Source organism: Phaenicophaeus curvirostris, chromosome 3, assembly GCF_032191515.1.
Source record: "Phaenicophaeus curvirostris isolate KB17595 chromosome 3, BPBGC_Pcur_1.0, whole genome shotgun sequence".
NCBI lineage: Eukaryota > Metazoa > Chordata > Aves > Cuculiformes > Cuculidae > Phaenicophaeus > Phaenicophaeus curvirostris.
In genome coordinates, this window is record NC_091394.1 from 74,132,214 (window position 1) to 74,156,195 (window position 23,982).

Genomic DNA, 23,982 nt, shown 5'->3' on the forward strand with positions numbered 1-23,982 from the left:
ATGTATGCAAGTAGCAATTATTTCTGTACTATGTCTTGATAAAGGAATTCTGAACACAAAAAGGAAGCTATATTTATATTAATTCCCACTAGAAGATTAGTAGCTAGAGTACTGACTTTTTTTTTTCTTTCTCAGCAGCTTCAAATTCCTTCTCCCCTACCTCACAAAAAAAGTTGACTTCAGGAATTACAGAAAAACTTACAGAAAAATAGAAATATGGTGTTGGGCAACTCTGTCCTACATATATGATCTTAAGTTGGCATATTGGACAGAGAGTCTGTGACCTCAAAACTACAGATGAAAACGTCACCAATTATAGTATTTTAAACCCAGAAGAATTTAAAACGTAATCACAGATTTAGGTATTACCTAAAGATACTTTCGCAAAGATTTTTCTCATGGTGTGACTACTGTAAGGCTGACAGCACTCCACTGCTGCTATACATTTTTGATTACTGGTACCTACATGATGCAGGCTTGTATCCATTCTTGCTAAGAGTACTTTGTGATTATGCTAAACATGCTGGCCCATCCCTTTGGGACTAAGGTTTATAATCTTGTACTTCTCACACTGCCATATAGTACAGCTTTCCCGAACACTTCAAGCTGCTTCTGTACATGATCACTATTAGTAGTTTTTGATGACAGAGACCGTTCTCCTTTAAATCATGTTTGGACAACAGTAGCAAAAGCAATCTCAGAATAAGCATAACTAAGGAAACAAGTTATATTCTGTATCAACACCACAAACTGTAGCTTTCCCTTTGCTATTCTGTTATATACGGATAGTACTTAAGAAGAGGAGTAGTAATTTAAGTCATGTAATTATAGGCTGTCTCTGGTGTCATCTTTATACTGAGTACAGTGCCTACAAACCATTAAATATCTAAACTTATATAAGCCCCCTTATTATCAGGAAATGCTGTTACCACACCTCCCACCTGTACTATCTATTCAGGCAGAATCAGAATATAACCCCTATATTACACATACATATCCCAGCTGGGAGGAGGAAACCCCAAAACACCAACCAAAGTTACCAGCAAGATAATAGCTATAAACTGAGAATCGACTGTCCTGTTAACCTTATTATTTAACTCACATACTGGCATCCTTTCCTAATTTCCCTCCACTTCAGATCATCTATACATACTTCAAAGTACAATGTTTCTCTTTATAGACCTTCTAAAATAACCACTTTTTTGGCCAATCAATCAGACATGTCAGAGTGTGACCTAGAGTAGTCATAACCTTATCTGGTTTTAAATTGAAGACATATTAGCTGTAGGACAAACAAAGACTTTGAAATGCCTTAATTGTGACCTCTGCCATGATAACCTTTGTGCATTAACAGTGGGTTGGGGTAATTGATTTGCCATTTCAAAAATTAATAGCACCTTATTAACAAGTACTTAAGCTATGAGAACAGATACTGCTTTATGGATTAACCAGCAAAACACCTACTAAATTCCCGTATCCTCCCAATCTCCAAATCCTTTTATTTTTTTGCTACAAGTATTCATGTGTGTACCGACGCTACTCTAGAAGCAAGGTAAAGTTTACTAATTAATTTTCAGTGTTTGACATCTCTTGTTGTGTAGTAGCTAGAAGGACTTTTAAAAATAACAAATCTAAAGCTGATTAGCTGGAAAAGTTACTTGCATTCAAATTTACAAAACAGCTGATAATAGAGAGACAAGAATTAGAAGTAAAAGTGATGTCAGCTTACAAAAATAATGTTCATGTTCAAGTTTTCAAAAGCACGATTAGGTCAAGCAAGTTTATTTTGAGGATTCTAGTAAGACATCTTTATTTTCCCTGGAAGTGTCTTGGTTCCTTGATTTCTTTATAGCACCTTTGAAATATAAGCACCATTGGTTGTATTTTTTAAACTTAAATTCCATTTGAATTCAGAAAATAACCAAGTTGGTTGTCAGCTTGGTTGCCAGGAACAGATGATCTAGACTTCATTAGGAAGTTAATACTCATATTGTAAGCACGTGGAGACAAAAAAAAGACCAGTCTGAAAGCTCAGGCTGAAGTAGAATTCTTGATCGAATCCTAAGGTTCATTTTCTAACTCAAGTTATTACAGCAAGGAAGGAGAACAAGAAAGCCTACCAACAGATTACTGCAGATTTTGCAGTCTTTGTAAACTATGTATTCATTGGTGCGTGAACAAACCATAAGAAGCTCATGCTTTCCAGAGGAAGCAGCCAGCATCTTTTTCACCAAGACCCACGTATGCTAAGCATAATAGTTGAGATCATTAACTACTCAATTTTTAAATGAGACACACATTTAAAGGCAATTCATTTTTTATTTTAAAAAAAGTTGCAAAGCCAGCTAATATGAACATTAAGCTCTTTTTTCTTCTTTCAATAGGAATGCCTGCAACAACATTAAACCGAACAGAACCTGAACAGCTTACGCACACACAAAAATCAATTCATTTTTAATTTGATTTAGCTAACCTCAGTAAGAAGTGTTATTTACTAATGCAGGTAGCACTGAAGTTCCATTTGAACCGTTTGTGTGGTCAGTAAACCAGCACTTACATTGTTATGTGATGCAAAGTCATGGGGCAGGGAATTAAAGCAAACTAAAAAAACCTCCATGCTTTTAGACCTTGATGTAAGACATTCAATATCCTCCACAGTTTCTGGGCTCTTCTCTGCCACAAGTAGGCACCATACAGTTCCCAAACCTTAACCATACAGGCATTTCAACCAAGAGCTAAACAACTGAACTAGGTATTATTTACAACCGTTGATGGAAACCGTTTCTTCTGCATCTTCCAGTAATTAAAATAAGTGAAAATAACCATCAATACTGTCAAAACTAGAATGTTTCATTCTAGAGCACCTTTTTGTCCTTTACAGCAAGCTCAACTTAACTTTCCGTGGACCAATTGGCCTATCATTCAGTTCATTAATAGCAGCCATAGCTTCCTCATAGTTTGTCATAGCAACGATGGCATCACCCGAAGGTAATCCTTGTTCATTATACTGAACGCAAACCGACTCTGGTATCACTCTGTAGCCATAGAAAAAATCCAGAATCTCATTAGGAGTAGCTTTGAAAGGCAAATTTTTCAATCGAATACGAACAACACGTTCAGAACCACCGCTGAAATTTGGATCTGGCATAAATCTTCCTTCAGGAAAATTTCCCATTTTATTATTCCCAAACTCTATTCTACCAAAAGGTTCACCATCACCACCAAAATCCATGAGAGGTGGCGGACCTCTAAAATCCTTAGGAGGGCACATGAAGTCCTCAGGAGGGTGCCTAAATTCAGGATGCCTCAAGTTCCCAGGAGGACCAAATGAATGCATGGGTGGCCCTTGTGGTGGCCCAGATGGTGAACCAACTGGACGGGAAAGCTCACCTCTGTCATACGGATATGAATGACTTTGCATTTCATTTGGTGCGGACAGTGGTACATTTACACCAAACTTCTGCATCTGCTCTTCAGATATAAGTCTTATTAATACCTCCGTTCCCAAGAATCTTCGACGATTTAAACTTTCTGCTTTCATGGCTTGTTCTTCAGATTTGAACCTCACTATTGCTTCTCCCAGCCCAACTCCTTTGTCATCACAGAGCAAGTAAATATCATGTTCATCAATATCAAATCTCCCAAAGAACTTTTGTACTTCAATTTTTGATACATCAAATGGAAAATTCCTTACATAAACACACATCTTAGGGCCAGAATGACCTTCCCGATAACTTTTTTCTGATACGGCCTGTCCAGAATGGTCTCTGTCCTGTGATCTTTTTCTCTCACAAGAATCAATGATTTTCAACATTGACTTTCGAGAAATTGGAAAAATGTAAACGGGACGATTGAGAAGAAAGTTCCTATGACATTCCAAAGCAGCCTGATAATCTCTCTCACTCCTTAACATCACAAAAGCATCTCTAGTCCTCCTCTGATGCTTATCTGTTAGAAGCTTGATTTGTTTGCTGCCTATATCCAGATCAGAAAAAAATGCTCTCAAATCTCTCTTCTCCACATTAATGGATAGATTTCTTAAGTGTATGTAATATTCCTGGCTGGGAGGTGAACGAGAACGTGTTCTTTGTCTCCTTGGTGATCGTGAATGAGAATGTCTCCTGGAATGCATGTAGCCTGAACTTCTTGGAGAATGGTCTTCGCAGAAAAAGTGATCCATTTCATTTGGTATATCTACCCTTCCACCATATTCAATCCACCGTTCCTCTGTAGATGGGCTTATTTCTATAAACCTCTGACCCATGTATTGTCTATGACGTTTAAGTCCTTCCAAGGCATCACCGGGTGTGGCAAATTTTACCAGGCAATTACCATTGTTCAAACCATTGCGATGCTTTATCAGAATCACTCCATCCACATGTATCCCAGAAAGGAAAGCACGCACTTCATCTTCCGTTGCAGAGTAAGGTATACCACGTAGAAATAAGTAAAGATCATCTGGGTTAAAAGGATGAGAATCCTTTCTTGACTGATAGCTTGATTTAGGCATACCTATATCACCATGTCTTGTGCCATTGGTATGGAAACCAGGCTCTGGATGATCTGGTGGACCATAACCAGGTTTAATCATTCCTTTTGGAAAAGGCGCAACTAAATGTGGCATGTCCCCAACACCTGGTGCACCAGAACCGTTAGTGCCCGTTCTTCTAGAGCCAGACATAGTTTCTCGTTCCCCACGGTCAAATCGTTTCCGGCTCATTTCTATGGTATTCTGCATTTCTGCCTTGCTGCTGAGAAAGAGCTCTATGCGCGAGTCCTTGATAAACCCTCCTGAACAGCTCATGGCACGCCGTGCATCTTCATCTGTTGCAAATATAATAAAAGCCTCCCCAATCTCTCCTCCAATAATATGAACACCTCCATCAGGAATATTCAATCCCAAGAAGAAACGACGAATATCTGCAGGACCCGCAACAACAGGAAGCCCCTGTAAACGGATGACTACAGCCATGCTGAGCTCAACCCACAGCAAAAATCACCTGCAGACAAAAAGGTACACATGATAGCACGTCTTTAGTACTCAGCTATTACAGTATCTTAACACTTAAGAAGCAAGAGCCTTTTTAATGAATGTCCTTGTCTCAATCAAGAGAGAAGGAATCAAAAACCCACAAGTTCACAGGAACAAGATTAAAACAAGATTCACTAGAAGTTGATTACTCAGAACAATTAGCTACTCCAGCAACACACGTGCACAAGTCTATCAATATTCCCTATCCTAAGGGCAACAAAATCCGCCTAAGTCACTCCTCACCATCCACAAGACCTAAAGAACACCTGAAGTCTTTCATGGCATAATTAGTGTATGCCAGAGATCTCTGCCCAGTCCCAGGGAACAACAACAACAAAAAAATCCTGTTTACTTTTTAACAGGATATACGTGATCATAACACAGAAAATATTGAATGATAAAAGCAGAAAGGAAAAAGGATAACTAAATCACTGGAAAATGAAGTAGTTCACCAACAGTGATGACTTCACTGCTTTGACAAGTTGTTCTATTCAGTGATCAGTTCTGTTCAGTAACATTTTTTCTCAGCATCAGAAATGTTGTCTCTTTGATGTAGTCAGTGTATTAACTGCAGCAGCCACATGCACTCAGGAGAGCATATCCTAGTTCCCAGCTACAAGTCTGAGGGGAAAAAGGGGCCGTGTATGATCTGGTCACAATACTCAGTGAGAAGTGTTAAGCTTTTGGCAGCTTACCTGTTTCTGCTTTGAAGACCTGATAAATTCTGTAAAATGAACTTAACTGTGGAAAGAAAATGAAACATAATTAATGGCTGATACCTGTACTTCGCTTTACATACTGTGCTACACTGCTGCAGTTCATCCATAGCAGTGGCTAATACTAAAGCCAAGCGTGTAATGAACCCACAACGCGGGATACTACGAAGAACTTCCGTGTTTCAAGATGCTACGCACTGAACCTTTGGGTTTCCGTTTTAGAAGCAAAAGAAGTTCAAAACTTAAGTTGACTTCTGGAAATGAGGAAAACACGATGAGATTACTTGATCATGGATTCTGCCACACTGAACTGTTGAAACGAAACAGACTGACAGTATAGCGAGGTAAAAACTCTCAATTCAGTTATTTTGAGTCCTTGAAAGATGAGCAAGTCCATCTCAAGATTACAGGATGATTCCATTCTTCCGAAATCCACCCGCTTTCAATGTTCACCAGAGCATGCTACTCACCAGTCCAGCACTTCGCTTAACTTGCACAGTGAAGACGATCAAATGAACCAGCAAAAATATCCAACAAGGAGAAACTTCATGAAGTACTTCAATTTACAAAACAAATTTCAGTATTTTCCCTATGTATTTACTGACTTTCAGACGTAAGAACAAGAATCACTGACTTAAATGTATCCTGATTTTTAACGTTATCCAACGTCATACAATACATATCACAGTACTCTGAATACAAACACAAGCTTCTGTAGCAAATAACTATGTCCCTTAAAACAAGGACCCAACATTCCAGTGAGAAACGTTTGAGAATATCCCTTGTACAAACCCCTTGCTCAATAACAAACGTAAAGCACTAGATCCTGATGCCAAGTTACCTATCGAGGACAGTAACTATTGCTCCACCTGAACACAGCAAAACAAGAGTAAAGCCCAAATTCTCTAACTAGTGGATTCTACGTCACTTCTACATCAGCACCTTACAAACACAACAAACTGAAAATAACTGCCTATTAAACTTCGCTACAGATCACTTCTTTGTATTTTTGTTGGCCAGCAGCCAAGCATCCACACAGCTGATCGTTCGCTCCTTGTCCCCACCAGTGGGATGGAGAAGAAAACAGGAAGAACAGAGTCAAAAAAACTTGTCGCTCAAGATAAAGACAGTCTAGTCAGCAAAAAGTGAAACAATGGAAAACACTCGCCACCTCCTGCAGGCTGACTGATGCCCAGCCTGCCTCTGAACAACCACCACCTTGGAAGCCAATAAAAAAATCCACCCCCAGAAACCAAAATGATCAAGTAAAAACCTTCTTCTTCCTCTCCCTTGGTTTTTGTTGTTCAGCATGATGTTACACAGCATGGAATATCTCTCTGGTCAGCTTGGGTCAGCTCTCCCAGCTTCTTGCCTGCTCCCAGCATACTCACTGGAGTGCCAGAATAGGGGAATAAAAGAGAAAGCCTTGACACTGTGCAAGCGCTGTTCAGCCACGGCCAAAACGCTGATGTGTTGCAAACACTCTCTTAGCCACAAATCCAAAACACAGAGCCATAGTGCCTGCTATGAAGAACATCAACTCCATCCCAGCAGACCCAGTATGTTTTTTCTTGTATCTTCCCAACAGATGCGACGACAGTGCCAAAAACCACGGAGAATTTACGGGCAAAATTTTCCTACACGACTTTCATCTCTTGACAAATCAAATCCACTGCCCCACTACATCACGATGTATTTAATCTGTAGTATTTCTGAATTTCACAATTCTGCAGTCTTATCCAATTTCTTAAATAGTATACAGAACAGATCTCCTCAGTATTTCTTCGGTGATAAACGGCAAGTTCTCCTTGATGTACCACAGATACAACATACAACCTTCAGTCGTGAAAACCAGACACAGTGATTCCAGATCATAATGTGATATTTAAGGAGTCCACAAACAGAAATCCAAGTCCAAATAACAAGCTTCTAATAACTGTATATTAAACAATCAAGCACTGGTAGATGTGGACAAGCCATCCAACAATTTCAAGAGAAAAACAAAAAGAGTGACTTTGGGGATGACAGTGCCACAAAAAACTAAGCCAATTCATTAACTGAGCAAGGACTTCAGAAAACGAGGATTTAAGTAAAGGGATTGACTACTACATGCTACTAATTTAGAAGCACAGAAACGTGCACACCGATTTAAGATATTTTATATATTAACTGAGTTAACCAGAACAGTACTACATCCATACTCCTACAGCCTCATGAAATTCTAAATACTATTAAAACTTCACTGATAAAAATAAAACCTCCAACTTGAAAACGCTGTGGGAAGCTGAGCCCGCACCGATACTTTACCACGATGCTGAACGATCAATCTGCACGCAGAGAGCGTGCAAGCCAGCAACAACACCCACAGCTTATAAATCCGGGACAATATGAAAGTAATCGAGCAGGCGACGGCTTTTGCTCCTGATCTCCAAAATAAGCCTTAGCAGTCGAAGCAAGCGGCCGCCAGCGGCAGCCATCACGTGGCCGGGCCCAGGGGTCGCGGGGCCGAGGGGAGGCCGCGGCCCGGGCTGCCCCGCGCGGCCAACCCCGCGCCCCGAGCGACGCGCGGCGCCCCGGTCGCTCTCGCTCACGCCAGGCACCCACCGGACGCGGCACCGGGCCAGGCTGCGGCGCCGAGCCCCGCCGCCTCGGATCCGGACGCGGCACCACCAAGATGGCGTCCCCGCCGCGCGCCGCGCCTGCGCGACCCTGCTCCCCTCTGCCCCCCGCGCGACTCCTTCCGGGCGGGAAACGCCGGCCCCACTCGCGCTACCGCGCATGCGCAGTGCCGTCCTGCCCCCCCCCACCCTCCCGGGGTGGGCGCTGCAGCTACTGCGCATGCGCGTTCGGCCGGGCTTCCCGGAAGGCTCCATGCAGCCTTTTCTTCTCCAGGTTGGGCTCCTGCTCGCCCAGGTTGTCTTTGTGTGGGAGCTGCTCCAGCCCTCTGAGCGTCTGTGTAGCCCTTCTCTCCACCCCTTCCAGCAGTTCCACATTCTTCTTACTGAAGGGAGGAAAAAATCGTTAAGAATAAGGATCAAATCTTGTCCAGGAAGGAGGAAATCATTAAGAATAATAAAAATCAAATTTCGACCAGCTCGCAGTAAGAATGTGATTGTCATCAGAGTTTAGCTTGTTTGCTAGTTGAAACAAGGGCAGTCCCCCAGCAGGAATAGAGGACAGACCTGAGCTCACCAAGAGGACACAATGAAGAAGGAAGGATATAAGATAAAGAACAGCAGAAGATTCTGAAGACACTAAGGAGCTGTAATGTATATTTGAGAGTAGGTGATAAGATATGATATGTATGTTTAACTAATATTTCCTGAATATATAACCAGTGTGTCTCGGAATCTATGCGAATATGTATGTTTAACCAGTATAGAAGTCCTGTAACCAGCCTCAGTGGACACACACCTTAGATGAAATGATACCCTGTGTGTCCAGCGTCGTGTTGTGTATTAAAGCAATACCTGCTTAATAATCAAATTGGCATTGATTATTGAATTTGGCCTTTTCCACAGCGTCATTATGTTAAGGATTCCAGAACTGGACACTGTACTCCAGGTGAAGTCTCACAAGAGAGGAATAAAGAGGCAGAATCGCCTCCCTCGTCCTGCTGTTGCCACCTGCTCCTCCCGCCTCCCCCGTCCCGAACGCTTCGCGTCCTGTGCTGGCCCCTGGCGCTCGCCGTACGGGCCCGGTGAGGGCGCGCGTAGCCATGGCGACGGCGGGGCGCTGGGCCCGGGCCGCGCTGCTCCTGGCGGTGGTGCCGCCGCCCGCCCGCGGCTTCTCCCTCCCGTTGCAGCGCCCCGGCGACTGCGGGCCCGCCCGCTACTTCGACGCCTCCCGCCTGGCCTGCGGACCGTGCGGGGCCCACCAGCGACAGAGCGCCGGCGGTGAGCGGGGGCGGGACGGCCGCGCCAGGGATGCTCGGGCGGCTCCGCGCTTGGTCCGCGGCCGGAGCTGCGGCGGCTGCGCTCGGCTGTGGGCGGTGAAACCGCTGTGCTCAGGGCGACCCAAAAGAGGCCAGGATCCCGCAAAGACACAAGCGCCCACAGCGCGGCTTTGGTACAGCCCAGAGACACGCCTGTAGTACCCTCTGTAGAACCTTTCTTTCGCCAGGCATTTCTGTGGCTATAGGTATCTGCTATTTCAACACTAAATCATAGAATCATGGAATGGTTTGTGTTGGAAGGGATCTTAAAGATCATCCGGTTCTGCCCCGCTGCCCAAGGACCCATCCAACCTGGCCTTGGACACCTCCAGGGATGGGGCAGCTACAGCTTCCCTGGGCAACCTGTGCCAGTGCCTCACCACTCCCATTGTGAAGAATATCTTCCTAACGTCTAGACTAAGTCTTCCCTCTTCCAATTCCCGCACTTGGGGCACAACAACCCTATGCAGTGCTACAGACTAGGAGAAGTCTGTCTAGAAAGCTGCCTGGAGGACAGGGACCTAGGGGTGTTGGTTGACAGCCGACTGAACATGAGCCAGCAGTGTGCCCAGGTGGCCAAGAAGGCCAATGGCATCTTGGCTTCTATCAGGAACCGCGTGACCAGCAGGTCCAGGGAGGTTATTCTCCCTCTGTACTCGGCACTGGTGAGACCGCTCCTCGAATACTGTGTTCAGTTCTGGGCCCCTCACCACAAGAAGGATGTTGAGGCTCTGGAGAGAGTCCAGAGAAGAGCAACATAACTGGTGAAAGGGCTGGAGAACAGGTCTTACGAGGAGCAGCTGAGAGAGCTGGGGTTCTTTATCCTTGAGAAGAGGAGGCTAAGGGGAGACCTCATTGCTCTCTATAACTACCTGAAAGGAAGTTGTAGAGAGGAGGGAGCTGGCCTCTTTTCCCAAGTGGCAGGGGACAGGACAAGAGGGAATGGCCTCAAGCTCTGCCAGGGGAGGTTTAGGCTGAACATTAGGAAAAAATTTTCACAGAAAGGGTCATTGGGCACTGGAACAGGCTGCCCAGGGAGGTGGTTGAGTCCCCTTCCCTGGAGGTGTTTAAGGGATGGGTGGATGAGGTACTGAGGGGCATGGTTTGATGATGGATAGGAATGGTTGGACTCGATGATCCAGTGAGTCTTTTCCAACCTGGTGATTCTATGATTCTGTGATTCAATTTAAAGCCATTCCCCCTCATCCTTTCACTACGTGCCCTCATAAAAAGCCCCTCCACAGCTTTCTTGTTCAAAATTCCATAGGGTCCTGAATATCTGTTCACAAACACTTCCATAACTTGAAACTCCTTGTCAAAGCTTGAGTGTCTGAGACGTTAAGTATATGACATCTTCAGATCATGCACATACTAGGCTAAGCCCTAAATGGCAACTTGGAACACAACACAGCCTGACAGTACTAAGTGTGCATAGAGGAACAAGTTTGAGACTAAGATCCAACAACACTGCTCTTCAAACCTGGTACCTCAGTTGGATAGCAATCTGGATGGCTGCATTCACAACTGCTGCATAAAAGCTGGTCACCTCTTCCACTACCATCATGGTACTGTAACAGAGAAACCCTGTAGTTACATGCAGAAAAAATGTACTGTGATAATTTTCAGGCTGTTGAGATGCTAGAGCATGTCCAGAGAATGGCAACGAAGCTGTTGAAACGTCTGGAGCACAAGACTTATGAGGAATATCTGAGGGAACTGGGGTTGTTTAGCCTGGAGAAAAGGAGGCTGAGAGAAGACCTTGTTGCTCTCTAGAACTGCCTGAAAGGAGGTTGTATTGAGGCGGGTGTTGCTCTCTTCTCCCAAGTAATGTGTGATAGGATCAGAGGAAGCAGCCTCAAGTTGCACCACGGGAGGTTTGGATTGGATACTGGGAAAAAAAGCTTTACCAGAGATTAGGGTAGCATTGGAACAGGCTGCCCAGGGAAGTAGTGGAGTCACCATCCCTGGAGGCATTCAGAAAACTTAGAGACTTGGCACTTTGGAATGTATTTTAGTAGGCATGGTGGTGGTGGTCTGGATGATCTTAGAGGTCTTTTCCAACCTTAATGATTCTGTTATAATGTGGCTGTCTAGATCCACAACACCCTTTTAGGCTTGAGTTGAATAGCTCTCTAACTCTTCAAGGAGAGAGAAACTCCAGGGAGAGGTCAAGCATTTAGTTTTTTTCTGCAGCATCTGACTGGAGCGGCGTAGATAGCTGCTACCCAGTCTGCTGCTTGCATCTTGTCTGAAATCCATTTGGGATTGAACAAGTCTGCCTGTGCGCTCCATGGCAAACTCACCACTGTGGATTCTGCTTTCAAGCAACATGTCTAAAAATTTAAGTATTACCACAGTGAATGGCATGACCAAAGTATCTTTGCCAATCTAACCCTACTGGGCTTTTTCTTCTTTATAGTTAAGTGTGAACGGTTGAACATTAGGACTAATGTTCTTTCTGTAAAATTGGCCTCATGCGGACCTACGTTAAGGGTATACAACTTTTCACAGAATTTTAGATGAATTTTACATGCACAGTTCAATAAACTTAAAGAGGAATAAATACAGTTTTTAGTACATAGAAACAATTTTGATTTGTAGTATGTGTAGTACGGAGAGAGGTCAATGATAGTGAGACAGAAAATGTTTCTGAAAAGAAAGCTGTTGAGCACTAGCAGATATCCACTATGAAGCGTCAAGAAAGTAGTGCTTAGCTTCATACGGAATGTTATGTATGTTCTGTTATTCACTGAAAACAATTCACTATAAACTTGGTCCACATGCACAGTTTTAAAAGCTTTTACTTAAAAAAAGCTTAGTTTTACAAAATACAGTTTTATTTTTAAAAACCTTCGTATATAAACAAGTTTTGGTTTTAGGATTTACTTCCTATCCAAAGGATAAAAGTTGTGTATAAATGTAGCGCTGGTGGTGCAGAGAGGATGGGCTGGGAATGGCAGCGTGGCAAGATTGAGAGGGAGAGATTACGTCTGTTATTAGACCAACTGATGTAGTTTAAAAACCCCACAAGCTCTGGATTGCTGTTCCCCTCTGGTATATCAGTCTGCCTAGTAATATTTTCCTAAAACAACTTTATACAAACTATAACATGGATGTTTTTTAAAAAGCAAAGTGATTTTCATGTACTTCTCACTCGGGCGTTTTATTTGTCTAATAATCTGTGTTGATCTCTTGAGAACAGTAACCGTTGTTCTTAGTATTCTGTGGAAAAAAAATCAGGTTTGTATAGATTAAAAGTACGTTTTTGTTTGAGGTTTTTTTGGGTTTTTTTCAGGTAGTTCATGTGTATGTCAGCCAGGATACAGGACGGTTTCTGGTAATGGTGGATCCTCCGTTGTTTGTGAAAAATGCCCAGAAAATATGGTAAGTATTGAACTTTTCATACTTTGCCATAATAATATTTTTTTTCTAATTTTATATTTTTTCCTGGCTGCAAGTATTTTTCATTAATTTAAAATTATTTTGCATAATAGTCTTTGCTGGGGATTTTTTTTTCAGTCCATGCTTACAGGCAGTCATACTTTTCCTTTTAGAACTGTTTTTTTACTACTTTTTGCAGGTTTTATTTCATTATAAATTTGACCCCACATACAAAATAAGAGTAATTTAAATGTTTAATTTCCTTCCACTGCTTTTCTTCTCTGCTTCATGCTATGTTGTCCTTGCCTGGAGACCACTGTTTTATAGAATGCAAGAGGTGCTTTTCAGATCATAGGTATCTTATTTGATTATTTATATAAAATCCTATTATTGTAATATTTAGGCAGACCTTCCTAGTCTCTTTTAATTTATTTTTTATTTCAAAATGACCTGCTGCTGTTATGTTAATCACATATAGCTTTGAAGTTGGGTCGGTTCCTTCTACCTTTCTTAACAAATTAAGCTATAATTTTGGTTCATATTCACAGCATTGAGTCAGAGGCACCACTCTTAACCAGCTTTTTCCTGCTGTAGTAAATAGAGAAATAATTTTTCTCCAGCAAAACTGACTTTTCAGAGTGAGAGCCTTCCTGAATACTTCTGTCTCTCCAATAACTGTAGAGGAATACTGAATAGACCAGCTTAGTTGCATAAGTTAGGTACTTATTGGCCAGGGAGTAATGAACGTTATTTCCCTCTTCTTACCAGCTTCTTGCTATGTTAGACAAAGCCATTGGCAAGTATTCGTTGGAGTTTCTATTATTCCCCTGTTTCTTTCTCTTTCCTGTAATAATGTCATGTGACTTTAATCCTATGGCAAGTCCTATACAAATACAAAATTATGATAGTGGAGAAAGGAATAACATATATCTTCATATTCCTCATTGGTTTTGACCTGTGGTGCTGCTTGCTCATAGCATAAAATAAGCAGACACATTAACTGTCTGGATATGTGCAAAATTCCACATAGTTAAATAAGCTACTTGACTTAAGACTTCTCCATTTCCATTACCTCTGTATGTTTATAAACAATTATGTCCGTTTATGCAGTGTTATGTTTACTGATTTTTCTTTTTCCCCCAGTGTGAAACCTCTGTATCTTTTTTAAACCTTCCACTTTTAATTAGCTTTTATCTTCATCCTTAAAGGGTGTTAGCTAATGGGTTCTATTAAACTTAAGAACCCTTCTTTTAGTTTGTGTCTGCATAGGAATTATTCTTGCCAGATTATTTAGCCTTTTTTTGTCTATAAAAGCTTCATGAATGTTATCAATGCTGTTGTATCTGAACATGTTTTCTAGTAAATAACATCTGTCTCAGGGATTCTTCACAGATATTTGGTGATGTTTATGCTTCTGAAAATTATAATATTTTCACATTTTGTTTTAGAATGGAGTCACTCAAGATGGGTGGAATTGTATTACTTGCCCTAGAGGCCTAACTTCAGAAGGAAAATGTAAATGCCTTAGTAATGAAATATTAGGTAAGAAATACAGGCAAGTGATAAGATATTAGTGCTTATTTTAGATATTTGAGTTTATTAAGACATGTTCTTCTATTAAATAAGAAAGGAAATTTAACATATGTTTACAGATCTAATGTAAAAATTCAACAGTCTTCTTGATCTTAAACTTCATTCCTAAAAGGCAGCAGATAAATTTGCGTCATTGTTCATTGCAACAAAAACTATTGTGCAAACACTCAGAAAATGAGCACTCCTATATCACTTCCTTTAAGCTGGTTAGCACTGGGTGGAGGCCTTAAAATTGGGATAAAACCAATGTCAATATAGACTAAGAAAAAACTGTCAAATGTTTTGAATATTTAATCTGTAGGTACTTTGCTGTACAGGTATTATACACATAAATACACATATAACAGAATAGCCTGAGCAAGCCAAGCTAACTGCTACATACTCTTTCACAAACAGTGAATACCAAATCATCTCCCTTAAACTCGGAGAGCTGCAAAGTACATTCTGAGCCTTTATTGTAAAATATTTAGAGCAAAGCCAATTCTGTAATTTAACATGCAGAAAGGAGTATTGTAATTCTTTTGATTCTCTTTGTATATCTTTTTTTTTTTTCATATAGAATTTGACTTGAAATCTCTTGCCTAGTTATTTAATTGCTGGAAGATGCTGTTTTGAGATTTGGAATTTGTTACTTTTGCAGTAATCATTTCAGATGAAAATTTAAAGTATTTTTTCCCAGTAATTTGTAAATTTGATATTTTGAGTTTTAGCTTTGCAGTGAAGCCTTGGTTTGAAGTTTGGTTCAGAGCAAATAACAAAGGAACAGCAAAACTGGATGTGAAATATCGCATTTCTCTTTAAAACTAACCTGCATTTGCATAGCTATAAACAATGCACGTATAAATGTATGAGTGTGTGCTTATAGTGGATGTTATTTACAAGTTGTGCTCTTGATTTAAAAAAAAAATTGCATTTATTTTAGATCCACATAGACATTTTATTTTGTCTTGCTTCTCTTAACCTGCATGACACACTGTACATCATGCAATTTTATCACAGTTGCTTTTCTTTTCCACTTAGTGGAAAGAAGTATTGATGGCATTTTGCTTAATGAAGCATTGTGCATACATTGTAATGGAAGTGAGCCATCATTCTCGGCTTCAGATATGTCAGGAAATAGGTGAGTATTCTTTTCCTTTTGTGATGATAAATTTGAATGTATCATGTTCTATTTAAAAGGAATATTCTTGAGGAAAAGTCTTTGTCTTTGGGATGACAGTTTTAAAAGCAGTGAATTGTGTTCACTGAAATCCTTATATGACCAGTGGCTTAGTTTGTTTCTTTTAGCAAGGCTACAAGAGGGCTTTGGATTGGAAGCAGAAACAGAATTCTTTTTTTTTGATAACTAACTGCTTCATTTCTTTTCTACTTCACTGACAGTAGAAAGAAATCACTGGTGTGTTCTGCGATTTCAGTTCAAACTAGTGAAGAAGCTGAGGGTGTTATCAGGAATACTGTGTAATCAACTTTCACTAAGTACTAAATCTCATACTCAACTACCTTTTAAGTGCATTCTTCATGTTTGTAATCCGTAGGTGTGTAAGATGTGAACAAACATTCATCAATGTAAGCAAGTCTTGTGACTGCAGCAGCCCAAACTTTTTAGTAAGTAGAATGCTTATTGTATTGAAGCTTAGAAAAAAAGGAAGGTTCTGATGATGAATGTATAAATTTCCATTTTTCTGTTTCTGTTTGGTTTTTTTTTTCAGATTGGGGGACTGTGTTTCGGTGCCAGGAAAAGCCTTCCCCCAAAGGGAGTTGCAACTGTTCGTTTTGGACAGCTGGTAAGTGTCTTTATTCTAAAAGATTTTCAAGCTATCTCATTATTTGGTTTCAGTAAGACTTTTAAATTCTGTTCCTGAAAAATAAAGGTGATGGTTTGTTGCCATCACAGTGTTTGCAAGGTAATTTGCATCAAGATAGAGTGTAGACATGTAGATCAGGCAAGCTATGGCATATGTTTAAGACAGTCCATACCCTTTTGGAAACTGAAAAAAGGAAAGTAATTTATGTGAATTTAGTAATGAAACAAGTAGTATGTGGTATGTTGTATAAATTGCATGTACTTACTATGCACACTTACGTCACGAAAACATGCAGAAGAGTCCATAAGAGCCTTTAAGCTTTTTAAATTTCTTTTTAGTATGTAAAATTGGTATTCATGTAAAGTGTTTTAAGGAAGATATAAAGATTGAAATGATTGAAATTTTTAGTTATCAGATGGTTAGAGCTGATAGAAGAAAATGGACAGCTATACTATTTGAGGTTGTGTATGAAGTTGTTGAGCTTCTTGATTTGGCCAATGATTGAAAGTACATTCTATTGAGAAGAAGGAAGGTGTTTTCATTGTTTTAGCTAACGAACTTGTATTAGCTGTGAAATCTGCTTGAAGTTAGGACCATTTTCCATATAGTTCTGAATTCAGGAAATGCTGTGTGACCAATAAATGTAGTTTGTTCTTAAATCAGTTAAAGGCTACTTCTTGAAAGCAGTTTTCCTGACAGCAAGTATTAGTCTTGCTTTCTGAAAATGCAGTCTTCTAAATAATATTTTATTGAAAACATGCATTTTCAGTTGCTTACAGTACATAGAAACTATGTTTAGTTCAAATATGAGTAGTTATAAAAAGCCAGATATGAAATAATTCATTTGGCAGATTTGGTCCTGAGTTAAATTTACCACCCAGTCAACAACTTACCCTTGAAGGTTAGTGTTTGCCTTGTACAGTAAAATCCCTTATCACAGAATCCATATTCAAAACTTAAGTAGTTCTGCTCTTGTTCTGCATATTTTGTCTAATTCAGTGCAGTGAAACCGATTAATGAATTATGGTTGTGTTTTGAACTGAGATGGTTTGATTTGGATGTTTGCAAAGGCTGGAAAGCTTTTAGGGAAAAAATAAGTAGCTGACATAGTTTTCCAGACTGTTAACATTATGGATAAGTTGTTCTGAACAAAGACAGTAAAGCAGTTCCTTATTTGCAGGGTATAACACTGGTATCTGAATGGTTTCTGGAAAACCTGCAGTCGTCAGCCTCTGCATGTTTGGTGAGTTTCATTATGTTTGTAGTTTGCTTTTTTGTACAGAAGTGGTTCTTTCTATAAAAGCATGAGATTTCAGTTTTGGGAAGCTTGCTTATTTTTAAAGAATCTTATTTTGAGATGACAGTAGGTAAGAAAGAAATACATTTGCAGAATATTTAGAAAGGATATTGAGCACTAATTGATGTTAATGCAAGTCTCCACGGTCGGAATCTTTACAAGATGAATGGTGGTAAACAAAAAATCACACAGCAGTCAGTAGGTATGTGAATTGTCACAGAGTATATCCAGTATTCTATATATCAGAAAATTAACTTCTTACATATTCAGTATTGATTGGCAGCTGGTCTCTACCTCATATTTGGCTTTTAGTGAACTATTCTGGTTTGTGATGGAGAAGCATAACCATAGAACCATTCGTTTTCAGGTTTGCTTGGATTTATGTATGCAAGTATTATTTACCATTGTCAGTAACATTTGTGGAAGAGTGCCTGGAGCAACAGAATCATGTAAACTTATAAAGGGGATGTGCCTCTCATTTTGCCTCTCTTATCACACGTTTTCATTTCCCTTCCATATTCCTCTCCTCAAGATCAGATTTGATCTTCTCAGGCCCTACCATTTCACAGAATCACAGAATCACAGAATAACCAGGTTGGAAGAGACCCACCGGATCACCGAGTCCAACCGTTCCTACCAAACACTAAACCATATCCTTCAGCACCTCGTCCACCCGTGCCTTAAACACCTCCAGGGAAGGTGACTCAACCACCTCCCTGGGCAGCCTGTTCCAGTGCCCAATGACCCTTTCTGTAAAGAATTTTTTCCTAACGTCTAGCCTAAACCTTCCCTGGCGGAGCTTGAGGCCATTCCCTCTTGTCCTGTCCCCTGTCACTTGGGAGAAGAGGCCAGCACCCTCCTCTCTACAACGTCCTTTCAGGTAGTTGTAGAGAGCAATGAGGTCACCCCTCAGCCTCCTCTTCTCCAGGCTAAACAACCCCAGCTCTCTCAGCCGCTCCTCATAAGGCCTGTTCTCCAGCCCTTTCACCAGCTTTGTTGCTCTTCTCTGGACTCTCTCCAGAGCCTCAACATCCTTCTTGTGGTGAGGGGCCCAGAACTGAACACAGTATTCGAGGAGCGGTCTCACCAGTGCCGAGTACAGAGGGAGGATAACCTCCCTGGACCTGCTGGTCATGCTGTTTCTGATACAAGCCAAGATGCCATTGGCCTTCTTGGCCACCTGGGCACACTGCTGGCTCATATTCAGTCGGCTGTCAACCAACACCCCCAGTGTTTCTCCCAGTCTGTCACTGCCCAAAGGGTTACAGGTGAATAAAGATCACAACAGTTGGTTCACAGGATTCCATAGTACACGAGCACATGGAGTCTTTATTTCCTACATTTCTTTATTGCAGGTTACTGCAAATTGCTACTAGTAAAGTGAGTATATTTATGGTTAATGAACAACTTGATCTAGTGCAAGATGTCCCTGCCCCTGGCAGAGGGGTTGGAACTGGATGATCTTTAAGGTCCCTTCCAACCCATGCCATTCTATGATTCTGCAATTAATAAAGCAAATATATATGTATTCCAGTAGTAGCAGCAAGCATATGTCTTGATATCACAGTTTACTACAAAATTATCGCTAGTAAAGCAGCAAATACACTCAGTTACCTCTATGCACGCCTGTGTGCATGTATTATTCACAATAATAACAGTACAGTGCTCACCACACCACTCCTAGCAGCAGAGCCTCAAAGCTGACAATTGCCTCACTTAGATGTTCCACATGGCAGAGTCTCTAGTTAGCCAGGTGTCCCCAGTGATGGTCTGATAAGTTGCTTAGGCAAGCTCATAGAAGAGTCTGTGCTCGGGGATGCCTGTGTATGTATGTGTGTACATACGTATGTATGTATTTATGCGAGAAACAGAGAGACAGAGATAGGTTCACTCTTCTTTTTGGGTAAAAAAGAAGTCATTTTTATATTGCAGAGACATAAGGGGACTTAGGACAACACTACCTGGAGCAGCCAGTAGGTGGTGATGATGTTTTATATTTTCTCAGACCAGTTTTTATTTTTCCATACTTTTTCTGCTCATTCAGTTAGAACTCCAATAGCAGTTGTGGTTCCTACTTTCTTAGAATGTTTTCCCTCTTTTCCAGACTTTTCTTCACCTTTTCAGCTGATAAATTGCTGTTGCAGGTTCTTGGGTCTATGCATATTGATATTATCTCAGGATGTCTCTGGTGTTTGTTACTCAGCTGCAATGCTCCAGGATTTTTCTGATGCCCAAGCCTAATTCCCAAGCTAGCAGTTCCTAGGCTGTCAGGTATTCTCCCTGTCAGTGTTGCAGCAAATTTCTTTTCAGTTATTTTCCCAGATCACCTGTGTGGCTGGTCTCATCACCACCTCATAGACATAGTTCTGAGAGGTATTCTCCTGCTTATCTTGTTCTTTGTTAGAAACTGAGATTATCCTCATCACTTACATAAGTTTATCCTGTTTGTCTACCTCAGCCTGCTCAGCTCATCAGAGGTGCTATCTGAATATAGTGTACAACTGCTGATTTGACCCACACAAAGGCTATAGATGGTATCAAGTTAATGCTAGTCCAGTGACGGCTACAAAGAGGTGTCAAGCATCCCTTCTGCCTATCACGTGCTAGTCGTTTGTTTACCAAAATTGAACAATTCGTATAAATGCAACATAGTTTAGCAACAGCAAAATAGAAAATGTACTGAAACTGAAGATATTTATGATACATGCAACTATAATTGTTGGTCTTATATCTTTGATGGAATCATGTTTGTCATATGGCCTAAGTGAAGTTAAACATTTTGATTCTTACTTTGTTTTCTATATGCAGATTTTGACATTTCTGTTATATCATGCCATCTAGCTGATGCAACTAAAATAAGCTGGAAAAGGGACAACATTGATTCATGCTGCCATCTGCAGACCTATAAAATATGAAAGCTGAATAGCTGGTAGGAAATATTAGGTGTTGACAAAATGAAATTACTTTCAAGTAAAAAGGAAGGTTTAGAGGTAGCTTGTTAAGGATAACATTACTTTTGTGACTGCCTCACCAAGAGGAGGGGTAAATAAATACTTCTCTGTGTTCTTGTGTTTCTCCACTGCAGTTATACTCCAATCTAACAGCATGCCAAGCTCTTGGAAATATGTGTGTAATGAATATGAACTCACTGAGTTCTTCAACTACCGATGCCTGCGGTTTATTTCAGTATATTTACATCAATACAGCAAGGCTAGGCATTGTTCATTCAATAACCTACTGGTAAGTTGCCTTTTGCATAACTTTGGCCTTTTATGGTGTTCTATGGAAATTATTATTCTAAAATACAAAATGTTACGTTTCTTTAGAGAAAACATTGTAATTCTTTACAGGAGGCACAATCTTCCGTGGCTATATTATGGTGATCAACCAGGATTAGCATCTCAAGTGCTTGAGGCAAATCCTTTCCCTACAATCTTCAGTTTTAAAGGAACTGATAAGGTAGGTGTCAGATAGCAGATGTGGGAAAAGAGACATTAGGAAGAGAAACATAATCACATAAAGAGGTTTAGATTCATTGCAGATGTGGCTCCACTAGTGGTAATTTTTAGACAGTGTAACAAAATTCAGTGTGAGAACTTATGGGAGATGTAAGTGATATTTATGTCACTCCAGGTGAGATAATTTTACTGGCTTACACTCACTTGCTCACACACTTATTTTGTTCATGCTTTCATACCCACTTTCTCATAAGCCCAAGATGTGCTTGCCTGGCAGGTCTGACCAGGATTAATTGTGTGTAACACAAGGAACAAGGGATGTCAAGCTATTAACTTCTCATGGTGTCCCCAAGGTTCTTCTGGATTGGCAGTGATGAACTAATAATTGGACAAATCTTTTATACCCTCTAGGAGTTAATAGCAGTTTTGGCATTGTCCTTTGCTTCAGAGTCTTTTTTCTTTCAGTCACCATAAATCTGAAGCAAAGTTGCTCTTCGTCTTTTTCCCCTGATTTAAATGTATACATCCTTTTGTTGGTTTTCCTGGTGAGCTAATTGGAAAAAAAGGGATATATGTGATGTGGTATTTGCTGCCATTCTCCTTGTGCCAAGGTACATGATCTTTTACTGACAAGTTGTCTGTACCATGATTTTATCAGAACCCATTTCTCAGCTTTGTTGCTGTGAACAGTGTTCTTCATTATTGCTGTGCAGTGTTTAACCCTTTCCTTCTGGCGCTTACACACACAAATCTATCTTCATTTACACCACTTTATGGCAGTTTCATTGTTTCTTTATCTTTTTCCATCATCAGGATGTAAAGCTGCAATTTCTTGCAGCCTCATTTGATGCAGCAGGAAACTTTCTTAAGTGGCAGAATTTGGAAGGAGGAATCTTACAGGTACATTTGATTTTAATTATCTTTTGTTGATACCATAACATTTTGATTGCCTTTAGCTTAGTTTACTAAGACAAAAGCCAAGAGTTTGGTTAGTACGGTAATGACAGTAGAGGTAGATTAGGGAAAATGGCCCTTGATTCTTGCTTATGATGATCAGTATAAAATCAGAAGTATAAATTCAGCAACATTTCCCACATCCATTGGACCAGTACAAATTCAAAGTATTGGAAAGCTCCAAAAAACAGCACTAGACATTTGCAACCAACTCTCTCTTTCTTCCATTCAGCATACAGTTACCCATGTATGTAATTCAGTATTAGCCCTTTCTTTCTTGGTGAGAAAGGTGTATTCTTTTAGCTCTTAGTCAACAGAGGTTTATAGAAAATTCTGGGTGTATGTCCCATTGAATGTTGTCACCTGCTTTCACATGTTATGGGGATGTGCAGAAAAGGTGGAGAACTGATCTCCCACCCCGTTTTCTTTCAGTTGTCTTGGGATTTTTTGCTTGTTTGTTTTGTTTGTTTTTAATTTAAAATACACACTGGGACTAGCATCTGCCTCACTTTTTCATAGCAGAAAATTATAAAAACTTGCTGAGAGACTTTACATAGAATTGGGGGACACTGACTGTAGGAGTCACAGTACCCTTGGATGCTGCCCTTAGATTTTAGTGGCACACGTGTTCTACTTCAGCAGTACCATGCTGTATTGGGTGTGAAAAACACAAGGAAGAAGCAAATGGAAAGTGCAATAGTAATTAGTCTAACAGTTAACAGAAGTTAGCAGGTTCTAAACACGTTACAGAGTAGAATTTGTTTGACACTCCAGTGGTGATCTAGGCATTCAGCAATTTTCTAAGCTGGCAACAATAGCAAGAACAATTTCCTAAATGCCAAGCTTTTAGTAATTATCAAAAATCAATGGGAACAGAATTATTTTCCTGTTCAAAGCCTCCTTCAGTATAACAGATTGTATGTGATGATAAGACATTTCAGTGCTAAAGCAATCTCAATGCATAATTGTAGCAATTCCTAGAATTTCAGTTGCACACTAATAGAATTGTTTTATGCAAACTTAGATGTGATTTTATCTGGGGAAAGTGGCTATGCCCTCCACTAAGTGCCATGCTCATTTAGTCGGCATTCAGCCCATTTTTTCTGGATTTTGCTTAGAATTACTTGTTCTTTGCAGAAAATGTAAAAGTTACCGTGAAAAAGAAAAATAATCTGTTACTTGCTATGATAACTTTGGTCCCCTGAGAATGCTGCCTTAAGAGAAAGGGGGCAAGATGAATGTGGAGTTCTTTTCTCATGGGATTCTTGGATTTTGCATAAGTCACTAATAAAGCCTAAGGCAGCACAGTGCATTGAACATTCAGTCCCCCAAAACATTATTCTTGCCTGGTCGGATGCTGCTGTCCACAGATTTCAACTTCAGTGATGGAACTCAAAAAAGCTATGCAAGTGTGAGTAAGTCAAAACCAGTGTTTTAAGCACACCATTACTGGTGGAATGAGCAGTTGTGTTTACTTTTCAAAATCAGTCCCTCTTTTAAAGAATAAAACAAAGTATCTTTTGTGAGAAGTGTGAATACCTAAACAGCTTGGTGTACCTGTAAATATTTCAAGTGAGAAAATGATACCTTTGAACTAACCTAATTCTTACTGTGTTTTGTTCAGCTTTGTCCTGATACCCAAACTAAATTGAATGCAGCTTATACATTTGGAACAACTTACCAACAAAGCGTAAGTAAGAGATAAATTGCTATTCTGAATCTTGAATTAAGTTGCTTTTATGTCATCGGTATTCAATGCATATTGAAATGGAGCCATAAGCTTCAACACAGACTTCTTTCTTGTGAAACAGT

The 23,982-nt window shown here is 40.3% G+C and overlaps 2 protein-coding genes across 5 annotated transcripts in view; one reads left to right on the plus strand and one right to left on the minus strand.

The window, feature by feature from the left end:
* Positions 1-1,956: 1,956 nt before the first annotated feature.
* Positions 1,957-8,443, minus strand: RBM12B (RNA binding motif protein 12B). 3 transcript variants are annotated; one of them, XM_069854369.1, is made up of 3 exons: positions 8,353-8,443; positions 5,728-5,773; positions 1,958-5,000 (listed from the first exon to the last, which is right to left on the minus strand). In XM_069854369.1, the coding sequence occupies exon 3, from the start codon at positions 4,970-4,972 to the stop codon at positions 2,876-2,878; it is 2,097 nt and encodes a 698-aa protein (XP_069710470.1). In that variant the 5' UTR covers positions 4,973-5,000; positions 5,728-5,773; positions 8,353-8,443; the 3' UTR covers positions 1,958-2,875. The 3 variants fall into 3 exon arrangements, with proteins under 3 accessions (XP_069710472.1, XP_069710471.1, XP_069710470.1); XM_069854371.1 differs by lacking the exon at positions 5,728-5,773 and having other exon boundaries at positions 1,957-5,000; positions 8,353-8,420; XM_069854370.1 differs by lacking the exon at positions 8,353-8,443 and having other exon boundaries at positions 1,957-5,000.
* Positions 8,444-9,459: 1,016 nt separating this feature from the next.
* The window catches only part of TMEM67 (transmembrane protein 67), a 30,788-nt gene continuing 16,265 nt past the window's right edge, over positions 9,460-23,982 (plus strand). The window contains exons 1-11 of one of the 2 annotated variants that reach the window (XM_069854350.1): positions 9,460-9,644; positions 12,978-13,066; positions 14,512-14,605; positions 15,677-15,776; positions 16,192-16,261; positions 16,366-16,440; positions 17,642-17,704; positions 20,844-20,998; positions 21,109-21,217; positions 22,030-22,116; positions 23,795-23,860. In XM_069854350.1, coding sequence (XP_069710451.1) covers positions 9,467-9,644; positions 12,978-13,066; positions 14,512-14,605; positions 15,677-15,776; positions 16,192-16,261; positions 16,366-16,440; positions 17,642-17,704; positions 20,844-20,998; positions 21,109-21,217; positions 22,030-22,116; positions 23,795-23,860 — 1,086 coding nt within the window. In that variant the 5' untranslated portion in view covers positions 9,460-9,466. Of the gene's footprint in view, positions 9,645-9,745; positions 9,817-12,977; positions 13,067-14,511; positions 14,606-15,676; positions 15,777-16,191; positions 16,262-16,365; positions 16,441-17,641; positions 17,705-20,843; positions 20,999-21,108; positions 21,218-22,029; positions 22,117-23,794; positions 23,861-23,982 lie in introns of those variants that run through there. The other variant, XM_069854351.1, reaches the window with a different exon arrangement.